Source organism: Siphateles boraxobius, unplaced genomic scaffold (genome assembly GCF_051911475.1).
Source record: "Siphateles boraxobius isolate OS27281-9 unplaced genomic scaffold, OSU_SipBor_1 24, whole genome shotgun sequence".
NCBI classification, from domain to species: Eukaryota; Metazoa; Chordata; class Actinopteri; order Cypriniformes; family Leuciscidae; genus Siphateles; species Siphateles boraxobius.
This window is the reverse complement of record NW_027508855.1, coordinates 15,953,346-15,980,115: the sequence shown is the minus strand read 5'-3', so window position 1 is coordinate 15,980,115 and position 26,770 is coordinate 15,953,346. Positions and strand designations below refer to the sequence as shown.

Genomic DNA, 26,770 nt, shown 5'->3' with positions numbered 1-26,770 from the left:
AGAAGTTTGCATATGTATCATGTTTGATACATCAGGCTCTTATGGTTCATATAGTATGATATAGGAGAAAATGGAGCTCATACTTGTAAATATGCAATATTGCTGATATTTTTGTGGCCAAAATGTAAGATGAAATTCTCATAGTTTGTAATGTAAATCAATGAGTTAATTATAACAGTACAGCAAAATATCAAATAAAATGCATATAAATATCAGTTGTCACTATATCTCACAATAATATGTCTTAGCAAGATGATATTTTAATACTTAGTTTTATGATCAAAGCTCTGTAGTTTTTATTGTGGCGGGTAAAACATGTAATGATGATTGAGAGATGAACAAACATACATTCCTTTAAAAGCCTGATATGTCATATTTGAGTATTACATTTTAATGACTTTTCTAAAAAAAAATGAGGTATGGATAATCAGGCAAACCTAAGTTGCTTCAGTTCTGTAAGTGTTTATCTTAAAATATTACTAGCAATAGAAAAGTTATTCTTACGTTTACTTTATACAAATCTGTAAAGGTTTCACAGCAAAAATACTCGTGAATCACGACCTAACGGTGGACTTTTCTTTACAATAAAACTAAAAGTACTTGCTAAAATGAATCAGATGACAGAAGGCATAGACTGTATACCACAGGTTTTTATCATGTTGATCATTTATGTTGTGTATCTGTATGGATAATCAGGCTTTATTGGATTAAATGATTCTTATCCATATAAATTATTATTTGCGTTTATGCATTTGGCAGAAGCTTTTATCTGAAGCGTTCAAACATTCTCACCTGTTGTGCATTTCCCAGAGTTTGGCTCCGATCCTCATCTCCCACACACTGACCAATCCCTCGCCGCCTCCGCTCACAACCTTCCAATCATCTGCCTGGACGGTGGTCACGCCCATGTGATGGGCATACAAAGAGACGACAGACGAGCCGGTACGCAAGTCAAACACTCTCACTCTGGAAAAGAGAAACAACTGGATGTTATTACATTACACTTAAAGTGGAAATGAAGCAGTCAGTCAAGTTTACATTATTTAGTAAACTGATTTCAACTTTAATAAGTGAGAGCAGTCCATGCACAGACCGTTTGATAGGGGTGCATGATTAATCGAAATTAAAACAAAATTGCGATAGGGTTCAGATTTTATGCGCCAATACATGTGATGTATTACATGGCTCTCTGAAATACTTGATTCTGATTAGTCAGTCGTGACATTCCGAGGTCAGTTATTCCCCGATAATGGCCGTCATCAAACCTGGTATTTGAAGGCGGCGCTTCTTTCATGTCTCTCGTATCACACCGATTAAATTTCATATTTGATATCAGAAATGAAATCGGACAACAACTATTGTGGATTATTATTTTTTGTTTCACTTTATTTGATGGTCCCTTTTACACATTCTGTGAGACACCCCTCGCTGCAGACTGTAGCGCGGTGACGTCACGTATTCATGTCACGTATGTGTTACCACGCATGCTCAAAGTATGACGTATCGTCATACAATACGCATATTCGTTTCAATCACTTCCGGCGATAGATTCGATGGCAGTAAGTCAATAAAGCATTATTTATGCAGTTTTAACAATTGTGCTTTTGTGTTAACGGCTTTTAATTGTAAGAGATTCCATAGAGCATCAATGTTTTAGATTTATAAAAAAAAGTTTTATGATATAAGTTTGCATTAAAAATAAAAAGGGTTTCAGCGAGTCTTAAAATTATATGTAAAAGTCTTAATTCGCCTTTAAATAGATTAAGGCTTGAAAGATGTATTCGAATAGAGCAGAAAGACTTACATTAATGAAGTTATGTAGTTGATTTTTGCATGCATTGCAGAAAGAAATGTTGTTCCTCAGTATCAGATCATACTATAAAAGTTATATTCCTGAATGTAGTGTATGTAGCCCTACTGTAAGTGATGTTAAAAAAAATTGTGGTAAAATAAAATAAAAAGATTCAATTCAAAAGTTTTTTTTTTTATCATTTAGAGATCATATTAATGTATTGAGTTCCCTTCAATTTATTCAAGAAATTTTCTTTACTCTTAAAAAGGTGTTTGAGATTTGGGTCTACAAACCAAAAGAGTTTTACAGTGTTGTCAATTTTGTCTGTGCAATCTATCCATCTATCTGTCTGTTCTTCCCATCTATCTGTCTGTCTATCCATCTATCTCTATCTGCCTATCTGTCTGTGTCTGATAGACTATTGGCATCAAAACTTTCAGCTTCAAAACTACTTCAAGCTTTTAAAACTATTTCAAACTTTCAGGCTTTCTTATGCCAACCTAAAGTTTGTAAACTAGTTAAACTAGTTTATGTTGTTCATAAACAAAGTAAGTCTCGTAGGTACTTTACAGACAAAGCCAAAAACACTCAAACATATCTTTGTCTAACATCTTCCTGTAATAGGTTTAACATATTTAAAAAAGAAATTCCTTGTATGACTCTGTACTATGTTAATGCCTTTCTTCAAAATTATTCAATATTGTTTGTTCTGTATTTTATCTAACTTATGTGTTGTGAATTGGAGTGCATTTCCCAGACAATATAAGCAAGAGTTCCGGGTGCCGTACTCGATGACTCAGTGCATGCACTGCAATATACAAGGACTGCCCACCTGGGTCTGCAGGTGATGGCAGAAGCGTATGTGTGTGTGTGTGTGATGGCAGAAGAGAAGTCCTGCGTGTGTGTGTATGTGTGTGTGTGTGATGGCAGAAGAGGAGTCCTGCATGTGTGTGTGTGTGTGTGTGTGTGTGTGATGGCAGAAGAGGAGTCCTGCATGTGTGCGTGTGTGTGTGTGTTTGTGTGATGGCAGAAGAGGAGTCCTGCATGGATTTTATTCCGATAAGGAAGTTGAGGGCTATTGCTTGGTTGAAATGTTTTTTTCAGTGAAGGAGGGGAATTTCAAGCAGAGTAGTGTGTGTGTGTGTGTGTGTGTGTGTGATGGCAGAAGAGGAGTCCTGCATGTGTGTGTGTGTGTGTGTGTGTGTGTGTGTGTGTGTGTGTGTGTGTGTGTGTGTGTGTGTGTGTGTGTGTGTGTGTGTGTGTGTGTGTGTGTGTGTGTGTGTGTGTGTGTGTGTGTGTGTGTGTGTGAGTGTGATGGCAGAAGAGGAGTCCTGCATGGATTTTATTCCGATAAGGAAGTTGAGGGCTATTGCTTGGTTGAAATTTTTTTTTCAGTGAAGGAGGGGAATTTCAAGCAGAGTAGTGTGTGTGTGTGTGTGTGTGTGTGTGTGTGTGTGTGTGTGTGTGTGTGTGTGTGTGTGTGTGTGTGTGTGTGTGTGTGTGTGTGTGTGTGTGTGTGTGTGTGTGTGTGTGTGTGTGTGTGTGTGTGTGTGTGGATGTACAGATATGCATGTGATTATCTGTATGTGTACATATTTCTTTTACACAATCATCATCTTTGTTTTGAAATAAAGGTTATCACTGTTATGAGTTTGTTTTTTTGAGTTGGCACGCATAATATGGGATACAGAGATTGACAATGTACTGTATGTAGTTGGTTTAACTTCAAACTACTTTATTTGAATAAATGTTTTATAATGCACATGTGTGTGTGTGTGTGTGTGTGTGTGTGTGTCTGTGTGTGTGTGTGTGTGTGTGTGTGTGTGTGTGTGTGTGTGTGTGTGTGTGTGTGTGTGTGTGTGTGTGTGTGTGTGTGTGTGTGTGTGTGTGTGTGTGTGTGTGTGTGTGTGTGTGTGTGTGTGTGTGTTTGTGTGTGTGTGATGGCAGAAGAGGAGTCCTGCATGGATTTTATTCCGATAAGGAAGTTGAGGGCTATTGCTTGGTTGAAATGTTTTTTTCAGTGAAGGAGGGGAATTTCAAGCAGAGTAGTGTGTGTGTGTGTGTGTGTGTGTGTGTGTGTGTGTGTGTGTGTGTGTGTGTGTGTGTGTGTGTGTGTGTGTGTGTGTGTGTGTGTGTGTGTGTGTGTGTGTGTGTGTGTGTGTTGTGTGTGTGTGTGTGTGTTTGTGTGTGTGTGTGTGTGTGTGTGTGTGGATGTACAGATATGCATGTGATTATCTGTATGTGTACATATTTCTTTTACACAATCATCATCTTTGTTTTGAAATAAAGGTTATCACTGTTATGAGTTTGTTTTTTTGAGTTGGCACGCATAATATGGGATACAGAGATTGACAATGTACTGTATGTAGTTGGTTTAACTTCAAACTACTTTATTTGAATAAATGTTTTATAATGCACAAAAATAAACAATTATTAACTATTACAGAGGAATGATTAAAATAAGAAATATAAGGTGCCGTTAATGTTTACAGTAATTTACACAGCGAAGTGCAACAGAATGTGAAAATAAACTTTAAATAAATTACTACATAATACACAATATATACTTATAGTTAAAACTATGGACGTGCCCTCACTCCTTTTTGCTGCTTTCATTATTACTTTAGAGTTTTTTTTAATACATTAACATTCTTTAAAAATATTATGTCAAAAATAACGCGCATGCACTATTACAGTGATATGGCGCATGCGTGGTAACACATTCATACGTGACGTGAACATGTGACGTCACGGCGCTACAGTCTGCAGCGACGAGTACTTGCATTCTGTTAACTATAAGCAACGATGCACCTACATGTGTACTAACTCTCATTAGAGTTTTAGTAGAGTATTAGTAGACTGGTAGGGTTAGAATAAGTTGACACGTAGTTACAAAGTTACTTATAGTTAGTAGAATGTCTGTTGGAGGACCATCGCAATAAAAAGTTAACAGATATTAAGCAGAGTCTACTAATACTCAAAAAAAATTGAAATTCAAATTGTTTTCGGTCTGTCTGATGCATACTGCACACAAAGGGCCAGTTCACAACATGAGACCCAGGTCAGCGGAACGAAAAAAGCGAAGTTGGATTTCTTTTAACTTGAGTGCCGCATTTTTAGAATCCCGTGTACATACATGAGACACTGCAAAAGACAAGAGTCCTGAGCGCAGCGGTCAAAGACGTCAGTCTAGCGCGTTTACATTGAAAAATCATGGAAAAGTACAGCGCAGTGGAATGGAAAAACGCGTTTTGTGTGAACGGCCACATACGTTACTGTGCAAGTTCTGAATGGATCTGATTCTGATTGGCTGACTTCTAGGATACTCTGAGCATTTAGTAGCAAGCAAAATATATATAATATACATTCAAAACAGTACATTATATTAAAGGAATAGTTCACTCAAAAATTATTGTCTAAAAAAATCATTGTGGCGAGCAGGACGAGGCCGAGGGCCGTGAGAGAACGGCGCGAGGCCGGTGCTGATGAGCGACACCTGTGCGACGCACCGGTCTCGTATCTCTCAGTGGAAGCATAAATGGAGGAGCGACGACTGTGAAGGACGAGAGAGGCCAGGCCTGGATTTATGTTTCTGTTTTATCATGTGTGGCGGCAGTCGTCCGTGAGGGGCTGCTGTCTTTACTTATTTTATTTTTTGTATGTGTTTATTTATTTAATTAAAAGTTGTTGAATGTTCGCCGGTTCCCGCCTCCACCTTCCCACAACCTCCAACTATGTTAGATTCATTTTACCTTCAAGTTGTTCCAAACTTGTATCAATTTCTTTCTTCTGTTGAACACAAAAGATATTTTGAAGAATGTCAGTAAGAAGTAATGTTCAGCAGAAGAAAGAAATTCATACAGGTTTGGAACAACTTGAGGGTGAGTAAATAATGACAGAATTTTCCTTTTAGGGTGAACTATCCCTTTAAGCTTTGTTGGCTGTTACATGCTGTGCAATTATTTGAATGATTTTTTCCCTACATTGTCCTATTATTGTAATATTTATATACAGGTAATACATTATATATAATATATTAACTATTGTGATAACCTATTTTTAGAAAAACCCATCCCTAAACTGCAAAGAAAATGAAATATGGTAAGGATTATGTGTCCCACAGTCTCAAACTGGTCGGATCTTGGCCAGAATAAACTGCAAAGTGGACCATACTTTAGTCAAAGTCTGACTAGGCAAGACTAATGTGTTCGAGAAATTGCAATATGACAGCAATCTCCCTCTAACAAAGCACCACTGTGAGATGACATTAGTAGCTGGTATAAAGAAATTACTTTTACAGGCCCAAAGGAGCTGAATTCCATCTGTCCTCTTTAATGGTACCGAAGGCAGCCAAAGAATGACTCCATGCTGGTGCTTTCCAAAAGATAATCGACAAAATTAAATTTTGCCTGGACCAACAAAAAAAAACACTTGGAGGACAATAGATATTAGTCACAATGAATCGTTAATGCATTGCCAAGCAGGATTTAATGCTGTGAGTAATTATGTGGATGTGCCTATCTACTGTCCTGTTTTAATTTCATCGAAACATTTATTGTCGTATGAGGCTGTAATATATTTACTGGCAGGTTGAAGCGGCCATAAATCTAAAGCTAAAACAAGATCTAGTTTCACTGAGCTGTCAGCAGACCGGCTTCGTTCAATTAATCAAGAATATTATTCTCAGGCACTTCCAATGCCACCAACCGTGAGCAAAAAGACAACAGGACACACGGCCATGACATGCATATGTACACGCATAACACACAAGGGCTGCCTCACCATCATCATCATCATCATCATCATCATGATTAACTGAACCACATTTATAAGCAGTGGAACAAAATCTCAGGTGTTTAGCTTCAATTGTAGCTTCAAAATAACAATAGAATCCATAAAAATTTGTTTTTTTCCCTAAACACTTTCTTTTTTAAACCTTTAAATTAAACCTTCAAATAACAAACAGGCATTTTCATGGTTAAAAACAAACACAGTAAATCCAAGTAGAGTGTATTGTAAGAAAAAAGTGAAAAAGAGAGAGTCACTGATAAAAGATTTAGCCAATGAAACTTTTGGATCTTTAATTCCAAGTTACAGAGCTTAAAAGCTTGTTTCCAACACAGAATAAAAAATCAATGTCGCAATTCTGACTTCTCATAATTGCATGATATGAAGTAGCTATTGTGAGTTAAGTCAGAATTGCGTGATATAAGTCACAATTGTGTGTTATAGTTCTAATTGCAAGATATAAACTCGCATTTATCTAACAATTTTGAAAAAAAATAAAAAGTAACAACTATCTTTTAAACTGTTTTATTCTGTGGCGAAAACAAGCTTCCATACATTCCAGAGGGGAAGTACATTTTCAGATTTTGGTGGAATAACTTGCATGGATTCATTGATTACATTAAGACTAGTAATGTTCACTAACAAAAAAAATAGGGTCTATTTTGATTTCATACCAAATTTAAACCTTTAATAAACCTTTAAAGACAGACCTACTGTGAGTTCCAAGGTTGTTGATTGATGGGTTATGCTTTTGGGGTAACACTTTACAATAAAATCTTATTTGTTAACATTTAGTTAATGTATTAACTTACATAAACTAACAATGAGCAATACATTTGTTACAGTATTTATTAATCTTTGTTAATGTAAGTTAATAAAAATACAGCTGTTCATTGTTTGTTCATGTTAGTTCACAGTGCATTAACTAATGTTAACAAATACAACATTTGGCATACAACATATGCAACAAATACAACATTTGATTTTAATGTATTGTAAAATTAACATTAAGATTAATAAATGCTGTAGAAGTATCGTTAATTCTTATTTCATGTTAACTAAAGTAGTTTAATATTTCAACACTGTGATAATATCATCCGCAATGCTTCATGGGATTGTAGTTCTTTACCTCCTTATAACCATTAAGTACACAGTCTTGTGCCTTTGCCTTTTGGTCCAATTTTTAAATACAACAAACTTTAAATAAAAGTTTGTAATGTTGTGATTCACTTTGTAGCTGGTTAGGTTGGTTCATGGCTTATAATGCTTCAACTAAAAACTTTTAATAAATCCCTATGGGGAAAATGAATGGGGAAAAAATAGATCTGGAACCAATGCAACTGAAAAAGTTGGCTGACACCATAGACTGTAAAAAAATATGGACGTAATGTCAGTGACATCACACGTAGGTTTCTAAAGAGAATTTTTGAAGCCCAAAGTAAGCGGAGCCGACAGTCGCCATCTTGGCAGCGCGTCACCCGACAAAACCGCAAATGGGCAAAGAGGCGGGATTAGCTGAGGTGACCGTGACGGCTAACAGAGCTGTCAATCCACTTGTCACTCAAGTGACCACGCCCTTAATTATGCAGAACTTTAAGGCTTAATATAATTTAACAGATGCGTTATAAAATAAATTCACTCCCCTCACAGTTGTCATGAAGGGGAAAATTAGCTACAAAAACCAAAACCACTTTTAGTACCAGGCTGAAAACATTTTTTTTTTTTTCTGCTGTAAAGTTGGGCATATTAACATGAGGGGTTTATGGGATTGACTCTCTTTTGGAGCCTGTCTCTAGGGGCCAGTTGATGAATTGCTGTTTAAGTCACTTCCGTGTTGGATTCAATGGAGGGATCGGAAGGTTGCCGCTTGGTTGACACTAATGCACTATATAAACTAGCATGTGAATTTTTCATTGTTTCTGTTTCGCAAAAAAAAGCAACAGCCATCATCAATCTGTTCGCAATTTCCATGCATGGAGCTGAACATACCAGTCACTTATGGCTCGTATCCGTGTAGACTTCCTGTTCAGATGCCTGTCCAGGCAGATCCAATCAGGCACAACAACACAAACAGAGATTCCTCTCTCTCCGCAGCACTGAGGCTGAACAAATTGGAAAGCAGAACTGATGCATTAGGTCCTGGCCTTTGGCCACGCTAATAAAGGGCAGGACCCGAGCCCTCATTTCCTCTGAGCTGTTTGGTGTTTTGCCCGCAGATGAATCAGATGGGGTCAAATCATTACAGCCAAAATGACACTCCAAGGAGTGTTTCGCTTCGTTCATTCATCAAAGACGAACAAAAGGTGAGAGCTTTTGCTTTGTCGGAACCGTGGAAAGACAGACAGAGAAAGACACAAAAAAGGGATGTTTTAAAAGACACCGCAGCTGGCCAGAGAGACATCATGCCCTCCCTCTTGGCACTCTATATAGTGTCTGAGCGAAGATGCAGTTGGAATTTATTTACAAAGACCTGCCAAGCATCTCCACCTGCCAAAGTAGAGCTCCCGCTGTCACAAGTGTCAATGAAATGGCTCTTTATTCGGCAAAGACTAATTGAGACACAAGCATCAGATGTGGACCGCGTTCATGGTTCTGTATTGAGTCCGCTGGCCAGATGTACCACATCTCTCCTCGTCTCCAACATCTCTTTGTCCACTAAATCAATAGCCCTCTGTGATGCACCGCTGACAATAACACATCCTTTCAAACCGAGAGCTTTCATTATTCCCATTGCACACTTCTACAAGTGCCTGAGCTTTTCAGATGCTTTTTCGTCAAATGATTTTCAAGGTAAGCCAAAAATAGTTGAGAGCAAGACAGAGTGCTTGTCGTGCTTTGAAAGGACCACAGCTGTGGGGGGAAAAAAGTTTTCACTTTGGAAATAATTAGTAGTGTTTTATTCTAAGTGCTTTAATCTTGTATATATGCAGATCTATTAAACTATCCAAATCTGCTGTATGTGGCCAGTAGACAATGAACCAACACATAAAAAAAATGAACTTCTGTTCCCAGAGCTGTGGCCTGGTGGTTAACACACATGTTCCAGATACATTGAGCTGTGGTGCACATGTGGGAGGTTCGAAGTCAGATTGTCCTGATTTATTTTGCCGCCTTAATCAAATCATTTCTTTTATACTCTCTAGATGAATCTAAATTTGCCTTTTAAAGTTTTTGAAGACTTGCAAAGTTGGAATTTCCAATTACCTTCTTGGGAAAGTGAATAGAATGTGAATAAATTGCTATAGAACATAAAAAAAAAATGCATGCACTCAAACATGGCAGTGCCCAGGTAGATTCATTTTTAGCAAAAATTTCTCAATAAAAGTCAATAAAATAAGAGTCAATAAAAATTCAGCATATTCCTATTATTACAGTGTTAAATTATAGTTTTTTGGGGTGAACCGTTAGATTTGTTCGAATCAAAAGAAAATGATTTATTTGTGTAAGTACATTATGCTATGGTACGAAACTTGGCGACTTTTGTCATATATCGTAAAAATGAAAGTATTACACGATTTTCGTCTGCATTTCAACTCTGTTTTAACTGCAAACAATACAAGTATGACACTAAATAAACAATACCTTTTATTATCTGAGAAAAAAGAAAAGAAACATTCAATAGATCTGGCAATTTTGAAAAAGGATGCATTAAGGATGCATTAAATTGGTCAATTGACAGTAGTGAAGACATTTATAATGCTATAAACAAATTTCTATTTCAAATAAATTCTGTTCTTTTCAATGTTCAATGAATATCAATTAATTCTGGTTAATAAAATGTATTACGTTTTCCACAAAAATGTTGTATAAGCTGTGGTAAGAAACTGTTTTCAACATTTTTTGAGCACGAAAATCAGCATATCAGAATGATAGGATCATTTGACAATGAAGATGGCATAAATTACATTTTAAAATATATTAAAATAGAAAACAATCATTTTAAATTGTAATAATATTTCACAACTTTTAAACAGTAGTGTATATAATAAAAACATTTCTACTTTATAGTGAATGTGTTATACTGAATTTAAGTTATTAATTTAAAAATAAAATCAGCAAAAGTTAAACAAAAGAAGATATTTTGAAGAATATTGGTAACCAGAAAGTTGACAGAACTTCCATAGTATTTGTTTTTCCCTACAATGAAAGTCAATGGCTACCGTCAACTGCTTGATTACCAGCATTCTTCAAAATATCTTCTTTAGTGTTCAAGAGAAGAAACTCATACAAGTTTGGAACAACTTGAGGGTGAGCAAATTATGACAAAATTAAACATTTTGGGTGAACTATCCCTTTAATGGTCATAAAAATAGGCATCATTGTAATTATGCAAAACATGCTCATAAAAGGTTTTGTGAGATTCACCTACAGAGGGATGAGAGTTGGGAATGAGATGAACACACATCAAACCTGTCTCACATGAACACTAAGGCTCAATGTGTCAACAGGCTTCATTATATACAGCCATTCAAAATGTTCCCCCTAACCTTAAAAAAATAAAACTAGTTGCATTAGAAAAATGCAATACAACCTAAAAAAAAAGAAAACGGAATTCACACCAGCTGCAGGTGTAAATGAGAAATGCTACTATTCCGTCGGAACTCATCAAACTCTCAGTGTTTAAGAAACTCAAGCCACAGGAGGCTTTAATTTGCCAGACAGAAGACAGAAACACGTGTGTGTGTGTGTGTGTGTGTGTGTGTGTGTGTGTGTGTGTGTGTGTGTGTGTGTGTGTGTGTGTGTGTGTGTGTGTGTGTGTGTGTGTGTGTGTGTGTGTGTGTGTGTGTGTGTGTGTGTGTGTGTGTGTGTGTGTGTGTGTGTGTGTGTGTAACAGTGATAGATGAGGTACACATGTTTGCGAGCGTGTCGTACCGCCTGTCTTTGTTCCCACACACCAGCAGGTGAGGAGGGCTGTCTCTCAGGTTGACGCAGGTGAAGTCTCCCGCCGAGTTCCCCACGGTCAGCTCACACTGGCTGGTCTCCAAGCTGTACACCTGAATCTGAGGAGAGAGGACGATTGCTCGTGGTGAGATGGAAGATAGATTGTAAAACTGGCAGGATTGTCCAGTAACACCTGCTAAGGTTCAAATGTCAGGCCCACAGCTTGCATCCACAGATGCCAGACAATACATTTCTGAAGTCTTGCATGCCCTCTGAACTTCTTACACACTTTTAACACTTCAGGTACATAATCAGTATAAACCAACAGAACCAACCTGTTTAACTGGCATTTTAGCTTTTTTAAGATTCTCACTTATGCAGATGCTTTTATCTAAACAGAATTGATGTGAACTGAATTGAACAGTAGGCTACCATTCAACATTTTGGTGTCACTAAGCAATATTTTAATAAGAAAATAATATATTTATTTAACAAATGAAAAAAATGCTATTCATTCATGAAAAAAGAAAATATATCAGTTTCAATAATAATATTAAGTGGCACAACTGTTTTCAACATTTATGATAATAATAAATGTTTCTTGAGCAGCAAATCATCATATTAGAATGATTTCTGAAGGATCATGTGACACTGAAGACTGGAGTAATGATGCTGAAAATTCAGCTTTGATCACAGGAAAAAATTACACTTTAAAATATATTCAATTAGAAAATAGATTTTTTTTAAATTGTTATAAACTCCAATATTACTGTGTTTTTGATCAAATAAATTCAGTAATTCAGTCTTAGTGAGCATAATAGATTTCTTTCAAAAGCATTAAAAAGTCTTACCAACCCCAAACTTTTGAGCATTATTGTATACTTCTACTTTAGCCAAAGGTGTTATTTGCAGTGAGTCATTTACTTTTTGCCATGACCAAAACAGAAAATCATTGTGCAATTGAAAGTTAATGTAATTGGTTTGCATGTAGTTTTGCCTTGAAAATGCACAAATAAATTTTTACAGATATTCATGAGCTAAGCGTTATAATAAGCTGTCTTTAAACATGCAATGTGACCAACCACATGTTTATGGGTGCATAAATATAAATAAACATATAAACATTAAAAGCAAAGTGTAAATAGTGTAGTGCACATGCAATCAGGTATCAATATGCAATTCTCACAATAGTGTATTGATACTTTCATTTATGTGTGCATTTATATATTCGCTACAGTTCAATTCATTAGGAAGCAGGTCTTTTAAACTTCAAACTCTGACACTCACTTCTTGTGAAGACCACAGAGAAACAAAAAAGTGTTCAATGATCGATTATGAACCATTGTACCGTGAGTCTCCTGCAGTCGCTTTAAAACATCTGAGGCTTTTGACTAATCCGCTCACATTAAACTGTCTCTGAGGTAATTCAATCCTAAGAAAGAGACTGGTTAACTGATTGCATCAGCTGCCATTTAAACAGTGAGCAAAGGACAGACAATGACACGTGCCAAATTGGACGCAAACTTTGAGGCAACAGATAGAGATGTTAAACAAAAGAGGGAGAAGAGAGAAGAACTGCATGATGTCAGATTTGAGCTCATGCCAGCTGTTTAGTGCCTTCAGTTTGGGCCAGACACACTTAATTGCGAGCCACCGCGCTGCCAGCCAAAATCCTTGAGAGGACCCAAAAATTACAGCCAATGGGAGTTTGTCATCAAGACACGAGTAAAGCTTCCAATGTGTAAAGCTACAATATGTAAAGACTTGAGGAGGAAAGCTGATTAGAATGAATCCGCGATGAGTGCATATGTCACAGGCGGGAAGACAGACTACTGGGATTATGTTGGGGATTTATTCATCATTACAGGATTCAGGAGGTTATGGAGACGTTTACACAAGTAAACAATGATTTAGCTGCCACGTTGGGGTGGATTACATTTCACAAATAGCATTTTCATATGCACATCACTTTACATGCATCAAAATTCAATTTTTCCATGTGAAAATAACCCCAATTTTCAATTTATTAAAACGTATACTTCTGTTCAAAAGTTTGGGGTCAGGTTGTAATAAATACATTCATGATTTTATTCAGCAAGGGCGTAGTGAATGTACTTTTAAAGTAACAAAAACTTTGTTTTTCATGTAAATGCCGGTTCTTTCTATTCATCACAGAATCCTGAAAAAATGTATCACGGTTTCCACAAAAACATTACGCAGCACAACTGTTTCAACATGGATAATGTTAAGAAAGGTTAGAATAATTTCTGAAGGATCATGTGACTGAAGACTTGAGTGGTGATGCTGAAAATTCAGCTTTGCCACTACAGTAATATATTTTTAAATATATTAAAAGACAAAATTATTATTATTATAAATTGTAATAATATTTCACAATATTACTGTTTTGCTGTATTTTTGATCAAATAAATAAATCCTTGGTGAGCAGAAGATACTTCTATCTAAAACAATAAAAATCTTACAGACTTGTAAAATCTTATATGTATTAAAGTAAAAAATACATTTGGTATTTAAAATTTTCTATAACAGAATATGTTTTTGTATTGTGACTTGAAGTTTTGGTCACACTTTAGATTAGTGTCCAATTCTCACTATTAACTGACAATTAACTACAACTTTTGCCTCAACAAACTCATAATTACTGCTTATTAATAGTTAGTAAGGTAGTTGGTTAAGTTTAGGTATTATAGGATTAAAGGGATAGTTCACGCAAAAATGAAAATTAGCCATTAATTTACTCACCCTCAAGTCATCCTAGTGTATATGACATTCTTCTTTCAGACCGATACAATCATATTACAGTTATATTAAAAAATGTCCTGGCTCTTCCAAGCTTTATAATGGCAGTGATCAGCTGTACATTTTTTGAAGTCCATCAAAGCGCATGCATTTGATGCACTTTGCGCATCCAATATGGATATTTTTCTTACATGAACGTATCGCTTCACTTCAGAACTCCGATTGTATTGGTATGAAAGAAGAATGTCATATGCACCTAGGATGGCTCGAGGGTGAGTAAATCATGGGCTAATTTTCATTTTTGGGTGAACTATCTCTTTAAGGGATGTAGAATATGGTCATGCAGAATAAGGCATAGATATGTGCTTCATAAATACTAATAAACAGCCAATATCCTAGTAATATACATGATAATAAGCAAGAAGTTAATAGTGAGAATTGGACCCTTAACTAAATTGTTACCGAAGTTTCTTTTTAAATATAAAAAATAAGCTCAATCTTATGAAATGTAATAAGATTTTATTATACTTGTCTATTTGTGATCAATAACTTAGCGGTTGGTAATTGTTTGATTATCTATTTATAAAAAATATATATATATATATATATATATATAAAATAGTAAATAATAAAATGAAAAATTATTTTAAAATGCTTCAAGCATGTAATTAAACAATTCTTTCCCTAACAAAAATTGTATTTCTACAATATGTTTAAATAAAAGTAAAAATCTAAAATTAGGCCTTGGTACCTACAATAAAGCAAATATAGCACTTTGTTTACTGGATGAAAGAGATATAAAATCAAATAAAAATAATTAAAATCAAATTAAAATTGATTGGTTATTATAATCCTTGGATGTTATCTGAAAGTTTGGTAGTAATTAGATTTTTTTGTAGGTAGAAAATAAAACTGTTAAATACATCTTAAAAAATCATCAAATCATTTACATTTGTAATGCGCCCCCTGATATTTGGTATAATTATACATTTCCGAGCTCTTTCATCTTCCAGAAATTCGATCAGAGTGGAGATGTTAATCAGATTCATACTGATCTCACGAGACACTGCATGTCTCTGATTTTCAGCACCTGGAGGTGCAACAGTGTGCCACATTTTCACCAGCCTATCTGGCTGTTAAACATGAAAGTGGCGCCTCAGGGTTTGCCAGCATGATCTGCGTGTGTGCGTGTGTGTGTGTGTGTGTGTGTGTGTGTTTGTGTCTGGGTCAGTGCTTCAAACACACACACACAACAGATGCCCAGAGCTTCCAGTCCTCCAGCTTAAAAACAAAGATGAAAGCTAAAATAACACACTTGACTAGCACATACACTAAATATAGCAGCTAGAGAAAAACAAACCAATACAGATTGAAACATGTAAAAGTGTCTACTCTAGACATCTTGGTAAAAACTGCTGAGATCCCAATCTCATCCTAATCATTACATGTAATCATAGACGTGCAGTGGTAATAATAGTAATTCAAAAGTCCAAATAGAGCTCAAGTTCAGAAATAAACACCAAAACATGATGTATGACTCACTCTGTTACTCCATTTGCCTCCTTTGTTTTTGACAAGTTTTAATGAGGCATATGGCTTCTCATTTAATAACACACAAACACCTTGGATTCACCAGCGTCAGTTCTGGCACGTCTGACTTCCCTCTCGCAGTTTGAAAATCCTGTCAACATGCAACACGGCTTACAGACATGACATTACACACGGATGCGAAAGGTGCTAATCATGAATAGAATGGAAACTTGTAGAGTATTCACAGAGGAATGACACAACAGGAAACAAATGAGTATGATTCCTGCTAAATGTGCAGCAATAATAGTGCCAGATAAAGTCCTGAGATTCTAGATAGTCTAAAGCAAGATGCGTCAAGATAAGGGAAGGGAAACACTTCCACATCTTACTAGAATGATGTTAAGTGTCTGTGGAAAACAACACATTAGCCTTATTAGACAAGGGGATTGAGAACTTGTTTTTAAAATAAGTCTCTTGTGCTCACAAAGACTGCATTTATATGATCAAAAATACAGTAAAATACAGTAATACTGTAAAATATTATTACAATTTAAAATAACTGTTTTCTGCTTGAAAATCATTTACAATGTAATTTATTCCTGATGGCAAAGCTGAATGTTCAGCATCATTACTCCAGTCTTCAGTGTCACATGATTCATAACCTTTTCCTATATTCTTATTACAAATTTTCTTTACGTTTATACATCACAATCAAGCATTGCACTGCCTGTGTACCACTGTAAAAAACTGAAGGTGGAAAATGTATGTTTCACATTGCTTTAACATTTTTTTTATACAAGTTATACAAAATTCAACTAATTCAAGTCAGTTTAACGTAATTCAAGTTGAAATGACTTAAACATCCAAGATGATTATACTTGCAATTTTTTTAATTTGTCAAAAATGTGTACAAGATGTGCAACTAGAAGTATTCTTGTAACACCTTCCATTAAAGAGTGAAACAAGACAGTCCACTAGAGGCTGACTTTGACAAACTGTCCTGTCGTTCAAACTCTCGGCTTCCTCTAAATAGCCGCCCCGGTGCCCGTTTGGTTAATGAGAGCGTTTAAATGAGGGTGATGTCAGTGGAGAAAGAGAGCCAAAGCATTGTGTGATACAACAGGACACCATCTGCATCCATCTATCAAGCACTCATCTGATTACTGTCAACATGTACGCCTTTCGCTTCACTGAAAAACTAACAGTTTCCCCTGAGAAAACCCATCCCTCCCCCTCGAGCACTGATCTCCCCCTACACATGAATGCTGTCTATTTAAACGGTTGCATAAATACGCTGGGGACTTGCAGGGAGGGCTATTGTGATTTGGAGAGGTTTATTTTAAGGTCTATTTTCACATGATGTTTGGGCTTTTAATCAGGAGAGTACGAGTACAAGACTGCAAGGGATCAAACTCAAAGCTCTGGAGAAACTTTGCACCAGGGTTATTATTATCGTTAACTGAAACTTAAAACTATGTTCATTACTGTAAAAAAAACATTAACTGAAATAAATAAACTGTATAAAGATAGGCTTATTTCTAGCCATTTATCTGTATAACTAGCTAGTTACAAGCCAACATTTCTCATTTGTGTTTAGTTTAAGTTGAAGAAATAAAATAAACTAAAGCTTAATAAATCTATATACTTTTTTTTAAACAAAACACAACAAAATTATTAAAACTAACTTATTCAAATTAAAAGAGAAAATTTAAAAAATAAAATCTAATAAAAAAATATTAAAGGTGCACTGTGTAACTTTTTTTGTTCAAAATTAACAAAATTCAAAAGTCAATACACCATTAATCCTTCTTCCAAAATGTGTTTTTGTCTTACCCTGATTCGCTATGGGAACGGTAAGCCTATTATAAGTGTTCATATTTTTGATGAACGGAATGCTTTTCACGCAAAATTGTGTACTTGCGTCACTCGTCCATGTGCATCTCGTCATATATGCGTAAATAGAGAAAAGTTGCTCTGGCTACTTTGACGCATGTTGGGTGGTATAGGTTAGTTGTCAAAACGAGCAAGAAAAGTTGACTTGAAACGTTAAATCTCCAACCGCCGAGGACGCAGAGGATCTAACGCCGAACAGAGGTGCTTCTGCTAGCAAAAAAACGAACAGAGCTCATAATAAAACAAGAATCAACATTGGCTTGGCTTTTCAGAGATGGCGAGAATTGAGGGATTTTAAATGTAAAAGTGTCGTAGAGATTACTTTTTATTACTCAACATATTACTTTAACATCCAGGGAACCTTTCAATTCCGCAAAAGGTTCTTTAGATTTTTTTAAATAATAGTTATTTTAAGGTTCTTCTACAGCATCACTGTGAAAATCCCCTTTTGGAACCTTTATTTATAAGAGTGATTCGTGATACTAAAATAACACTGCTTTGCACCATATACAGCACGCCAGAGTTAGAAACAAACTAGGGACTCTTGGGAGATGCGTTGGGACCCAATTTTGTGTTAATTAAAGTAACTGGTCTATTCCTAAGATAATAACATGAGCACAGAGCAACTTTTTATTCATCGTGACTTTGGGAATACGGTCACAATGCACTTCACTAGTGGGCTCAAATTATGTAAACAACAGGGATCGGCCACATGAGAACACCAGACCGCATTTGTTGACATCATGTGTTGGTGTGACTTAGTGGTCAAAGCAGGTAAGCAAAAAAAAAAACCTGTAGGTTCAAACCTCATGAGGAATGATTCATAAAATATCAACACTGTCCCCTAGAGCAATGCTCTAAACCTCAGGTTACTCCCCATTGACCTCAAAATTGTATTTTATATAAAACTAACAACACAAAAAATAATCAAATTAAATTTTGTTTTAGTAAGAGATTACTCTGGTAAGAGACTGCTTAAAAGAATCAAATCTCAAAAACCTAATGTCTCCTCTGATGCATAAATTAACCAATCAGAATGGATATGCAAATAAAAGGCAGCTTGAAATGGGAAATGGAGAAAGAAATTAAATTTGCCTCCATCTTTAAAAATAGCCAATCATTTATCAGAAGTGGCCTCTCAAACCTGTATATGGTACAGCAAGATTTGCCCCATTAGTTTCCTACATTGACAATAAGATATTCAACGGAAAAAATGTATGGTGGGACTTGATTGAATTTTTTAGAAATTGATTTGATTATGAAAAGTGGCATTGCATAACAGAATGGTATTGAAACATAAGAGTGCTTGGTGAGGTCAGGCAACAAAAGAAGGTCGTTTTGTCGGAGCCGACGGCTTCATGGGCAGGGCTCTGACATATAGCGCGATTACGCATCGAGTTTGAGTCCCGATCCTGTCCCCTCTCATCTCTCACTTTGCTTTCTGTCAACTCTATACTATCATATTGCAATAAAGGCAAAAACAATGTGTTAAGGCAAACGAATGTGTTAAACGAGATAAATGGCGTATGCTTAATTTCAAGATAAGTGTGTGATTAAAAAAAAGTTTATCGATTGATAGCACTAATAAATACATATATATAAACATTAAAAAAAATCGAAATCGAGAGAATAAAGGTTGGGGTCGATTCGATTTTTTTATGTTTCTGAAAGATTTCGGTAACAGTTTGCAATAAGGTTTCATTTGTTAACATTAGTTAATGTATTAACTAACATAAACTAACAGGAGCAAAATATTTGTTACTGTATTCATTAATCTTTTTTAACATTAGTTAATAGATTCAGATTATTTTATTTAATGCCATGTCAGCATTCAAAGCTATTTTCATGGCAAAAAACATTAGTTAATAAAAATACAGTTGTTCATTATTTGTTAATGTTAATTAATGTAGTAAACTAATATTAACTAATGAAACCGTATTGAAAAGTGTTACCGAAGCTTCTTATGCTCACTATAGCTGTATTTATTTGAACAAAAATAGCCAAAAAAGTAATATTGTGAAATATTATTAGAATTTGAACATTTAAAATTTTACAGTGCAATTTTACAAAGTAATTTATTCCTGTGATGTAAAGTTGTTACTCCAGTCTTCAGTGTCACATGATTCTTCAGAAATCATTCTAATATGCTGATTTACTGCTCAAGAAACATTTCTTATAATTATCTTATCTTATAATTTTTTGTAATATTTTTGCGGAGACAATGATACTTTTTTTTCAGGATTCTGGACACAGATACCTTGTTGCCTCCGTCATTCATGCCCCATCCGCAGCTCTTGATCCCCAGGACGGCTCTGCAGGATGACACGTCCACACAGGTCACTGGATGGTCGTACACAAAGTGAAGAACTCTTGGCTCCTGTTCTTCCTTCCATCTGGAATCCAGCAGGTAAACGCTCTCACCTGCCCATGCTGTGACCAAAGGGAAGTCCCGTCTCCCTGGCACCACCAATACCCCATCTACCTGAAAAATACAGTTTCTCTGATGAATACATGACTGGTTAGTGCTTATGCACTATTCTGTGTGAGTTGTGGATGCATCAAACAACTTAATTCTATGGAATGCCTTGCTGGTGCCAAAATCACCCACATGCATGACTCATTTTGTCAACTGGTATATGGCTGGCATCTGCTCTTCACGTCTCAGATTAGACTTACAGGCTTTGGTAACTGAACGAGACATCGTGATTTCCAGTAGCCCTTCTCATCTGGTGCGTCCACCCGCACTTCTGGTCCTGATGCAGAGGCCAAAGCAGGACTGTCAGGACTTAGATCCAGTGCATGAACCCTACGGAGGTGCTGGTACCGGTGAATGGGCTCAAGACCGGTTTCAGTGCTCCACACATCTACACACCCTAAACATACACAACAAAATGTATTATCAGAATTACAATTTCAGTTAAAAGTCTAGTTAAAGTTAGTTCATGGATTAACCATTATTAACTGACAGTGAGCAATACATTTGTTGCAGTATTAATCTTTACTAACATAAAATAAATTTAGACTAGTGAAAAGAAAACATTCAAAATACACTTTTAAGCGTTTATTTATTGCACTTTATCTAAGTGTGTCTGTAGATTTCTCAGAAATTTTCACTTCAACAGTATTTACATCAAATCTCCGGTTTTATTCCTATTCACATTCTAAAGGATTTTACAGAAGGGTCTGCTTCGCCTAGTCGTATACAAAATTGTCTTCCTAAAAACATGGTGATTTATGGAGTCGTCACATTATTTATATAGTGCTTTATACCATACAGATTGTCTCAAAGCAGCTTTACAGAGATAAACAGGAAAATAATAATTTAATAATGCCAACAGAGCTCTAAAATGTAAAATAAAATGTAATGTAAAAGAGCTCTAAAAAAGACAATAATGTCATTATTCAACTTAAGTCAATTTAGTGTTGATTCAGTTCAGTTAAATGACTGCGTAAATTACGAAATGAGTTCAATTAGCAGAGTGATAATCAAAACGAAACGTTTTGTATTTGTTTTATTTTGTTATTCAATTCTTTAAATGTTTGCCGGTTCCCGTCTCCTTCTTCCTATAACATCTGAACTGTTATGTCAAAAAAATGAAAAAAGAATTAGAATCTGTTCAACGTGTTCAATTTCTGTTCTGGAAATGTATACAAATTAGAGCATATTTAATTATATCAAGCCGATTAGCATATACAATTACAAACATAACATTTTAGAACACAAAAAAACTTTAGCAATACTTAACGGCATCAGTGGGAACTGGGGAAGTATGGTGACATATCTATTTAAAAATTACATTTGTTACATTATAAACTTGGCGTGTCTTAAAAATACTAACATTAACTAAGATTAATAAATGCTTTAGAAGTATTTTTTCATTGCTAGTTCTTGCTAACTAATGTAGTTTACTAATGGTAACAAAGAATTGTAAGATGTGCAATCAATTTTTTTTTTTGTTTTTTTTTTTTTTTAAGGAAATGTGTTATCCTTTCAGCAAAAAGAAGGTGGTGGCAGAAAAAAAGTAAAAATCTCTTACCATTCTCATAAGCAGCTGTGGCTACAGTCTTATTGACACGTACGTGACTAACATAAGGGGCAGGGGTTTCATCTCTGATGGAATGTGTGGGGTGCAGGTATGATTTGTCCCAGTGAAGCGTGTCCCACAGACGGACATCACCAGAGGTGTAACTGTATAGAACAGATGCACACAATGATTATAGGATCAGTAGTGTTTGGATAATTGAAAACATACAGCTTATTAATTATATGCGCTTTAGTAATACACACCCAGCGATAACAAGACCAGCACAGGAACTGACGTCACACAACACCTTTCCTAACTCGTACTGCAGGTGACGAATGGATCCAACACGATTCTGTTCATTTAAAAAGAGTAAAAACATATTTTTAAACAAATTAAATTACTTATAATTTACTCATATTATATATATATAATTATAAAAATGTAATTAAAGTTAAAAAATCATTGAACATAAAAATAAATATTAGTCTGATATAAATGTTCTTGTTTAAGAATAAAATGTATTCTGGGACCGTAATGGCATGGTGCTGACCTTCCAGTTTGACTTCACCCCGTTCTCTGTGTTGCGGCAGTCTCTGAGCGTGCTCTTCCAGCAGGGGGAGTCAGAGATACTTGCCCCATTGTGAAAACCTTCCTCCAGACACAATCTATGCCACAGGACCTCATCCTCAGCCAGCACCTTCCAGGATTTACTCACCTGAAACAAATGCAAAGACGAGAATAATAACCACTTTATTTCTATAAAATAAATGTCACAAGACATCCATAAAGTATTTGGATGGCAATTAAAGCAAATGTGTTGCTTTGTGGCAGTGAGAAACCAAATATTCTCTGAATATATAATATAATTTCCAAACATGATTACGTAATGTGTGAAGTCGTGGACATGCAAGACGAGCATTCGTGGTTAAAAAGTATATACATTTTGATTTTTTTTTACAAAATGACAGATTGTTTAGCTAGATAAGACCCTTATTCCTCGACTGGGATCGTGTAGTCTTTTGAAGCTGCAATAAAAGGACTTAATGTGACAAAAATGTTTTGAGGTGCATTTTGAACATGGGCAGGGATGGGGCAGAGCGGACGTGGAGGGGTATACTGTTCCAGAGTGTGTGAGAATTGGCAGAGAAAGCCCTGTCCCCAAAAGTCTGCAACCTGGTGCGGGGGGTGTAAGAGGACAAGAACCAGGACAGTGCTGTGCTACTGAGGCTGATGAGCTCAGAGAGGCGGTGAAGAAGGATGGTATTGGAAACTGTACCAAAAGCTGCAGATAGGTCAAGAAGGATGAGGATGGTGATGAGCAGCAGCAAGCAGGAGGTCATTAGTAATTCTGATAAGGGCGGTCTCAGTGCAATGGTGGGTTCTGAAAACAGATTGGAGGGGTTCGAAGAGCTCATGGTGGGACATGTGATGTTGAAGCTGGGCAGCCTGCTCTTTCCAGGATTTTGCTGAGGAAAGGGAGGGTGGAGATTGGACAATAGTTTGCGGGGTCGTCTGAGTCTGAGCCTTGCTTTTATAGAGTGGGGATGACTGCCGCCATTTTAAAGCTGGATGGTACCACACCAGAGGAAAGAGATGCATTTATGATGTTTTCCATTGGGTGGCAGAGGATGGGCAGGCAGACAGGTTGGTGGGCATTGGGTCAAGACTGCTGGTTGAAGTCTTGGCTGAGATTAGCAGTTTTGTTACTTGGTTGGCATCCAGTGGAGAGAAGACGGATAGGCAGCACTGAGGTGAGTGGTGAGAATCCTGTTGGGGTAGTGTGGGGAAAAAATCCAGGAACCCGGAGCAGAGGTCACCTGCATCTGAGGGTTTAGTGGCATCAGGAGGGTGAAGAAGACGGTTGATCGTGGAGAAGAGCAATTTGGGGTGTTTTTGTTGGTTACTGATGAGTGTGGAGTAATACCTAGTTTTTGCCCGAGAAAGGGCTTCTTTGTAGTTTGTGACGTGTTCTTTAAATGCTTCACGATGGACAGTGAGGCCGGATCTTCTGTATCGTCTCTCGACTCGAGCCTGCGTCCTATGGTCTTCATCCTGCGGAGCTCAGGGGTGTACCAGGGGGCAGGACGAGAGAAAGACATGTAACGCGTGGTGAGAGGAGCTACAAAGTCCAGGCTGAGAGAGAGGGCACGGTTGTAGTGTTCCACCATGCCATCAACTGTTTGGTAGGGGTGGTGGATTGCGAGGTGGGTCGCTAGGGAGTCAGATAGCATGGAAGTACACACCCGTTTGATGTTCTTGAACGTGATGGGCCATTTGGTGCACTCCTTTTGGGAGAGACATAAGGACCAAGAATAGGATGGCATAGTGGTCAGAGACAGCCAGGTCAGTGAACTGCAGGTGGGAGGGGGTTATGCCAGCACAGCACACCAGGTCCAAGGTATGCCCTTTGTCATGTGTGGGGCCATGTATGTGTTGTGTAAAATTGAAGCAGTCCAGCAGTGATAGAAAAAATCAGTACCAAGAGAACAACTACTGGAATCCACATGAATGTTAAAATCACCTCGCTGGAGATTAGGTAGATTAGGAAGATTAGGACAACCTGTAGCCGCGTCTCGAAGGTTATAACCCTGCTATTCCTATGTCAGTGGAAATCATGTAGAATAGAATAGAATAGAATAGAATAGAATAGAATAGAATAGACACTCATTTATATTTACCTGAGCACATCGTCCTAGATCCGTTCTGCCCAGGAAATGGAAAATCTTTAGCGCCAGCTCATAGGGCAACTCCACGTCAAAGAATGGTATGTCATTCACTTCATTCTAAAGTAAACACATAATATCCGGGTTTATTATTAAGACAAGCACGGTAAATATCATGAACAGCTACATAACAGGAGCGTTACCAGGTCCTGGAGGAACTGCTCAAGCAGTTTCTGGCGCTTGTTTTCTTTTTTGGGGGGCGCGTCTGTGTTGAGCGCGTCGCTGCCGGGAGCGCGTTTCCTGCGCGTTCTCTCTTGCTCGATTCTGTCTAGCAGTGGACTGCTTCTCCCGTCTAACAAACCCTCGGCGATCGACACATACTCCGGCTGCTCTTTTGATGTGGCCTGAGTTTGCTGGGACGCATTGCTCTGCTTCTCCCAAAAGCTAGTGCTTTGGTGAACAGATGAACTGTCTTTACTGAGATGCCCAAAATATCCCTCTTTGTCTGTGTTTTTCTCTAACTCCTGCTTCCAGCGCTCTCGAAAGGCCAAAAGCTCATCCTCTTCCATCCCCATTTAATTAAGTTGTTTTTTCATTCATATTTATATATGTCATTCACACAAGAATACCGCTGTTGCCATCAAAACCTCTTTTAAAGTCTATGATCAAAACAAACAGTGATCCGACCGCGAAATGGCCTCGGCTGGAACATCATGTTCACGTAAAGTGTTCCGCATGGCGCATATTCCTCACCAAACGAAAAGAACAATTTTTACAATACAAGATAATGACTGTGTCTCAGAGATTAATAAAACATTTCAGCATCAAAAGCGGAGCTGCAAAAATTGCTCGCCTATAATGAATAAAACTTCACATGTGACAAACATTAATTAAATGTATAGAAATGTTTGAGACAAAATTTCTAGACTTCTATTCTATTCTATTCTATTCTATTCTATTCTATTCTATTCTATTCTATTCTATTCTAATGTTTGTCTGACGCCCACATATATTACATCACAGATTACAGTGGTCTGAGACAAAGGCTTCAAAACGGAAACAATAAAGGCATCAGATTAGATGTGTGTTTATCACTCAATATGGGTCAGCTCAGCACCATCCGATAGGCTATACAAAAATGTGTAATTTATAACTATTGACAAATCATATCATGTAGGCCTATATTGCCATTTACAATTTTTAGTACACCTATTGACAAATATAAAATCTATGTAAATGAAAGAATGAATTAGGGCTACAGGTTACTTGCTCCTTATATTTAATTCATTAAATGCAGTATCTATTTGTGGGCTACACTTTATTTCAAGGTGTCCTTATTACAGTGTAATTAAATTTTGTTTTGGATACTGATATTGCCATTTACCAATTTCAGTGTTATGTTATTGGCATTTACATTTATTCATTTAGCTGACGCTTTTATCCAAAGCGACTATATATGTCAGAGGTCGCAAGCCTCTGGAGATAGGGGTTAAGTGTCTTGATCAGCGACACATTGGTGTCTCACAGTGGATTCGAACTCGGGTCTTTCACACCAAAGGCATGTGTCTTATCAATTGCACCATCACCACCACAGAATGATTGTGAAGTTGGAAAGTGTCTGCAGCACTTCCTTTGATTATTATAAAATAGTATGAATAAGCAACCGTTATGAAAGTTAGGTTCCTGATTTTGATTTTGTAAATAACCACAAAGGTTAACAAGAGGGTACACAGGGGTGAAGAGAGCTTGCTGCAACGAATATTGCTGTTTAGAGATTAAGATAACTTTTATTTAGCATTAACTGCTTAGTATTAGATTTGATTTGACTATCCTTACCATACCTGAATAATAGGGTTAGATGTGTAAAATAAAAGGTCACATTCACTAACAATATTTAGGCACTGAGTAATATTAATTAACAACATTTTACTATAGGGTTAGGGTATAGAGCTTGGTTGAGGGTAGTTGCATGTAATTATGAATAATTTACTGTTATTACTATGGTAAGTACATGTATATGTAACAAAGACACTGTAAAATAACATATTACCCATTTTGTTTTGTTGCTTCTGCAGCTAATAGGATTTATGAAATTGGGTTTTAAATCCCAAGTAGTTTTACAATTTGTGTGAGCCAAGTTGACATGGTTGTGATTGTGACAGAAAATATGAGCACAATACTTGAATTAAAAAAATGCACTATTGCTGAACTTCTAGCAAGTGAAATGTAAATAAAGGATGAAAAATGACTTTAATTCTGCCTGAGTTCATAAAGGTTTTCATAAATATCTCATGATATAATGACAGTTGATGTTGTGGGGGCATGTTTTATTAGCATCAGTACAATTTGTCAAGACAAATAAACTACATAAGATATAATTCAATTTTATATGCTATGGAATATTGTAGGATTGAAAATAATCCAAGAAATTTGAAATG

The 26,770-nt window shown here is 36.5% G+C and overlaps 1 protein-coding gene across 2 annotated transcripts in view; it reads right to left on the bottom strand.

Moving 5' to 3' along the window:
- The window catches only part of fbxw8 (F-box and WD repeat domain containing 8), a 50,113-nt gene extending 24,955 nt beyond the window's left edge, over positions 1–25,158 (bottom strand). The window contains exons 1-9 of one of the 2 annotated variants that reach the window (XM_077241671.1): positions 24,536–25,158; positions 24,348–24,452; positions 22,220–22,384; positions 21,933–22,021; positions 21,682–21,833; positions 20,321–20,517; positions 19,902–20,126; positions 11,453–11,580; positions 793–966 (exon numbers count right to left, since the gene is read on the bottom strand). In XM_077241671.1, the coding sequence (XP_077097786.1) occupies positions 793–966; positions 11,453–11,580; positions 19,902–20,126; positions 20,321–20,517; positions 21,682–21,833; positions 21,933–22,021; positions 22,220–22,384; positions 24,348–24,452; positions 24,536–24,907 (1,607 nt within the window). In that variant the 5' untranslated portion in view covers positions 24,908–25,158. The remainder of the gene's footprint in view (positions 1–792; positions 967–11,452; positions 11,581–19,901; positions 20,127–20,320; positions 20,518–21,681; positions 21,834–21,932; positions 22,022–22,219; positions 22,385–24,347; positions 24,453–24,535) is intronic. The other variant, XM_077241672.1, reaches the window with a different exon arrangement.
- Between the last annotated feature and the right edge of the window lie 1,612 nt (positions 25,159–26,770).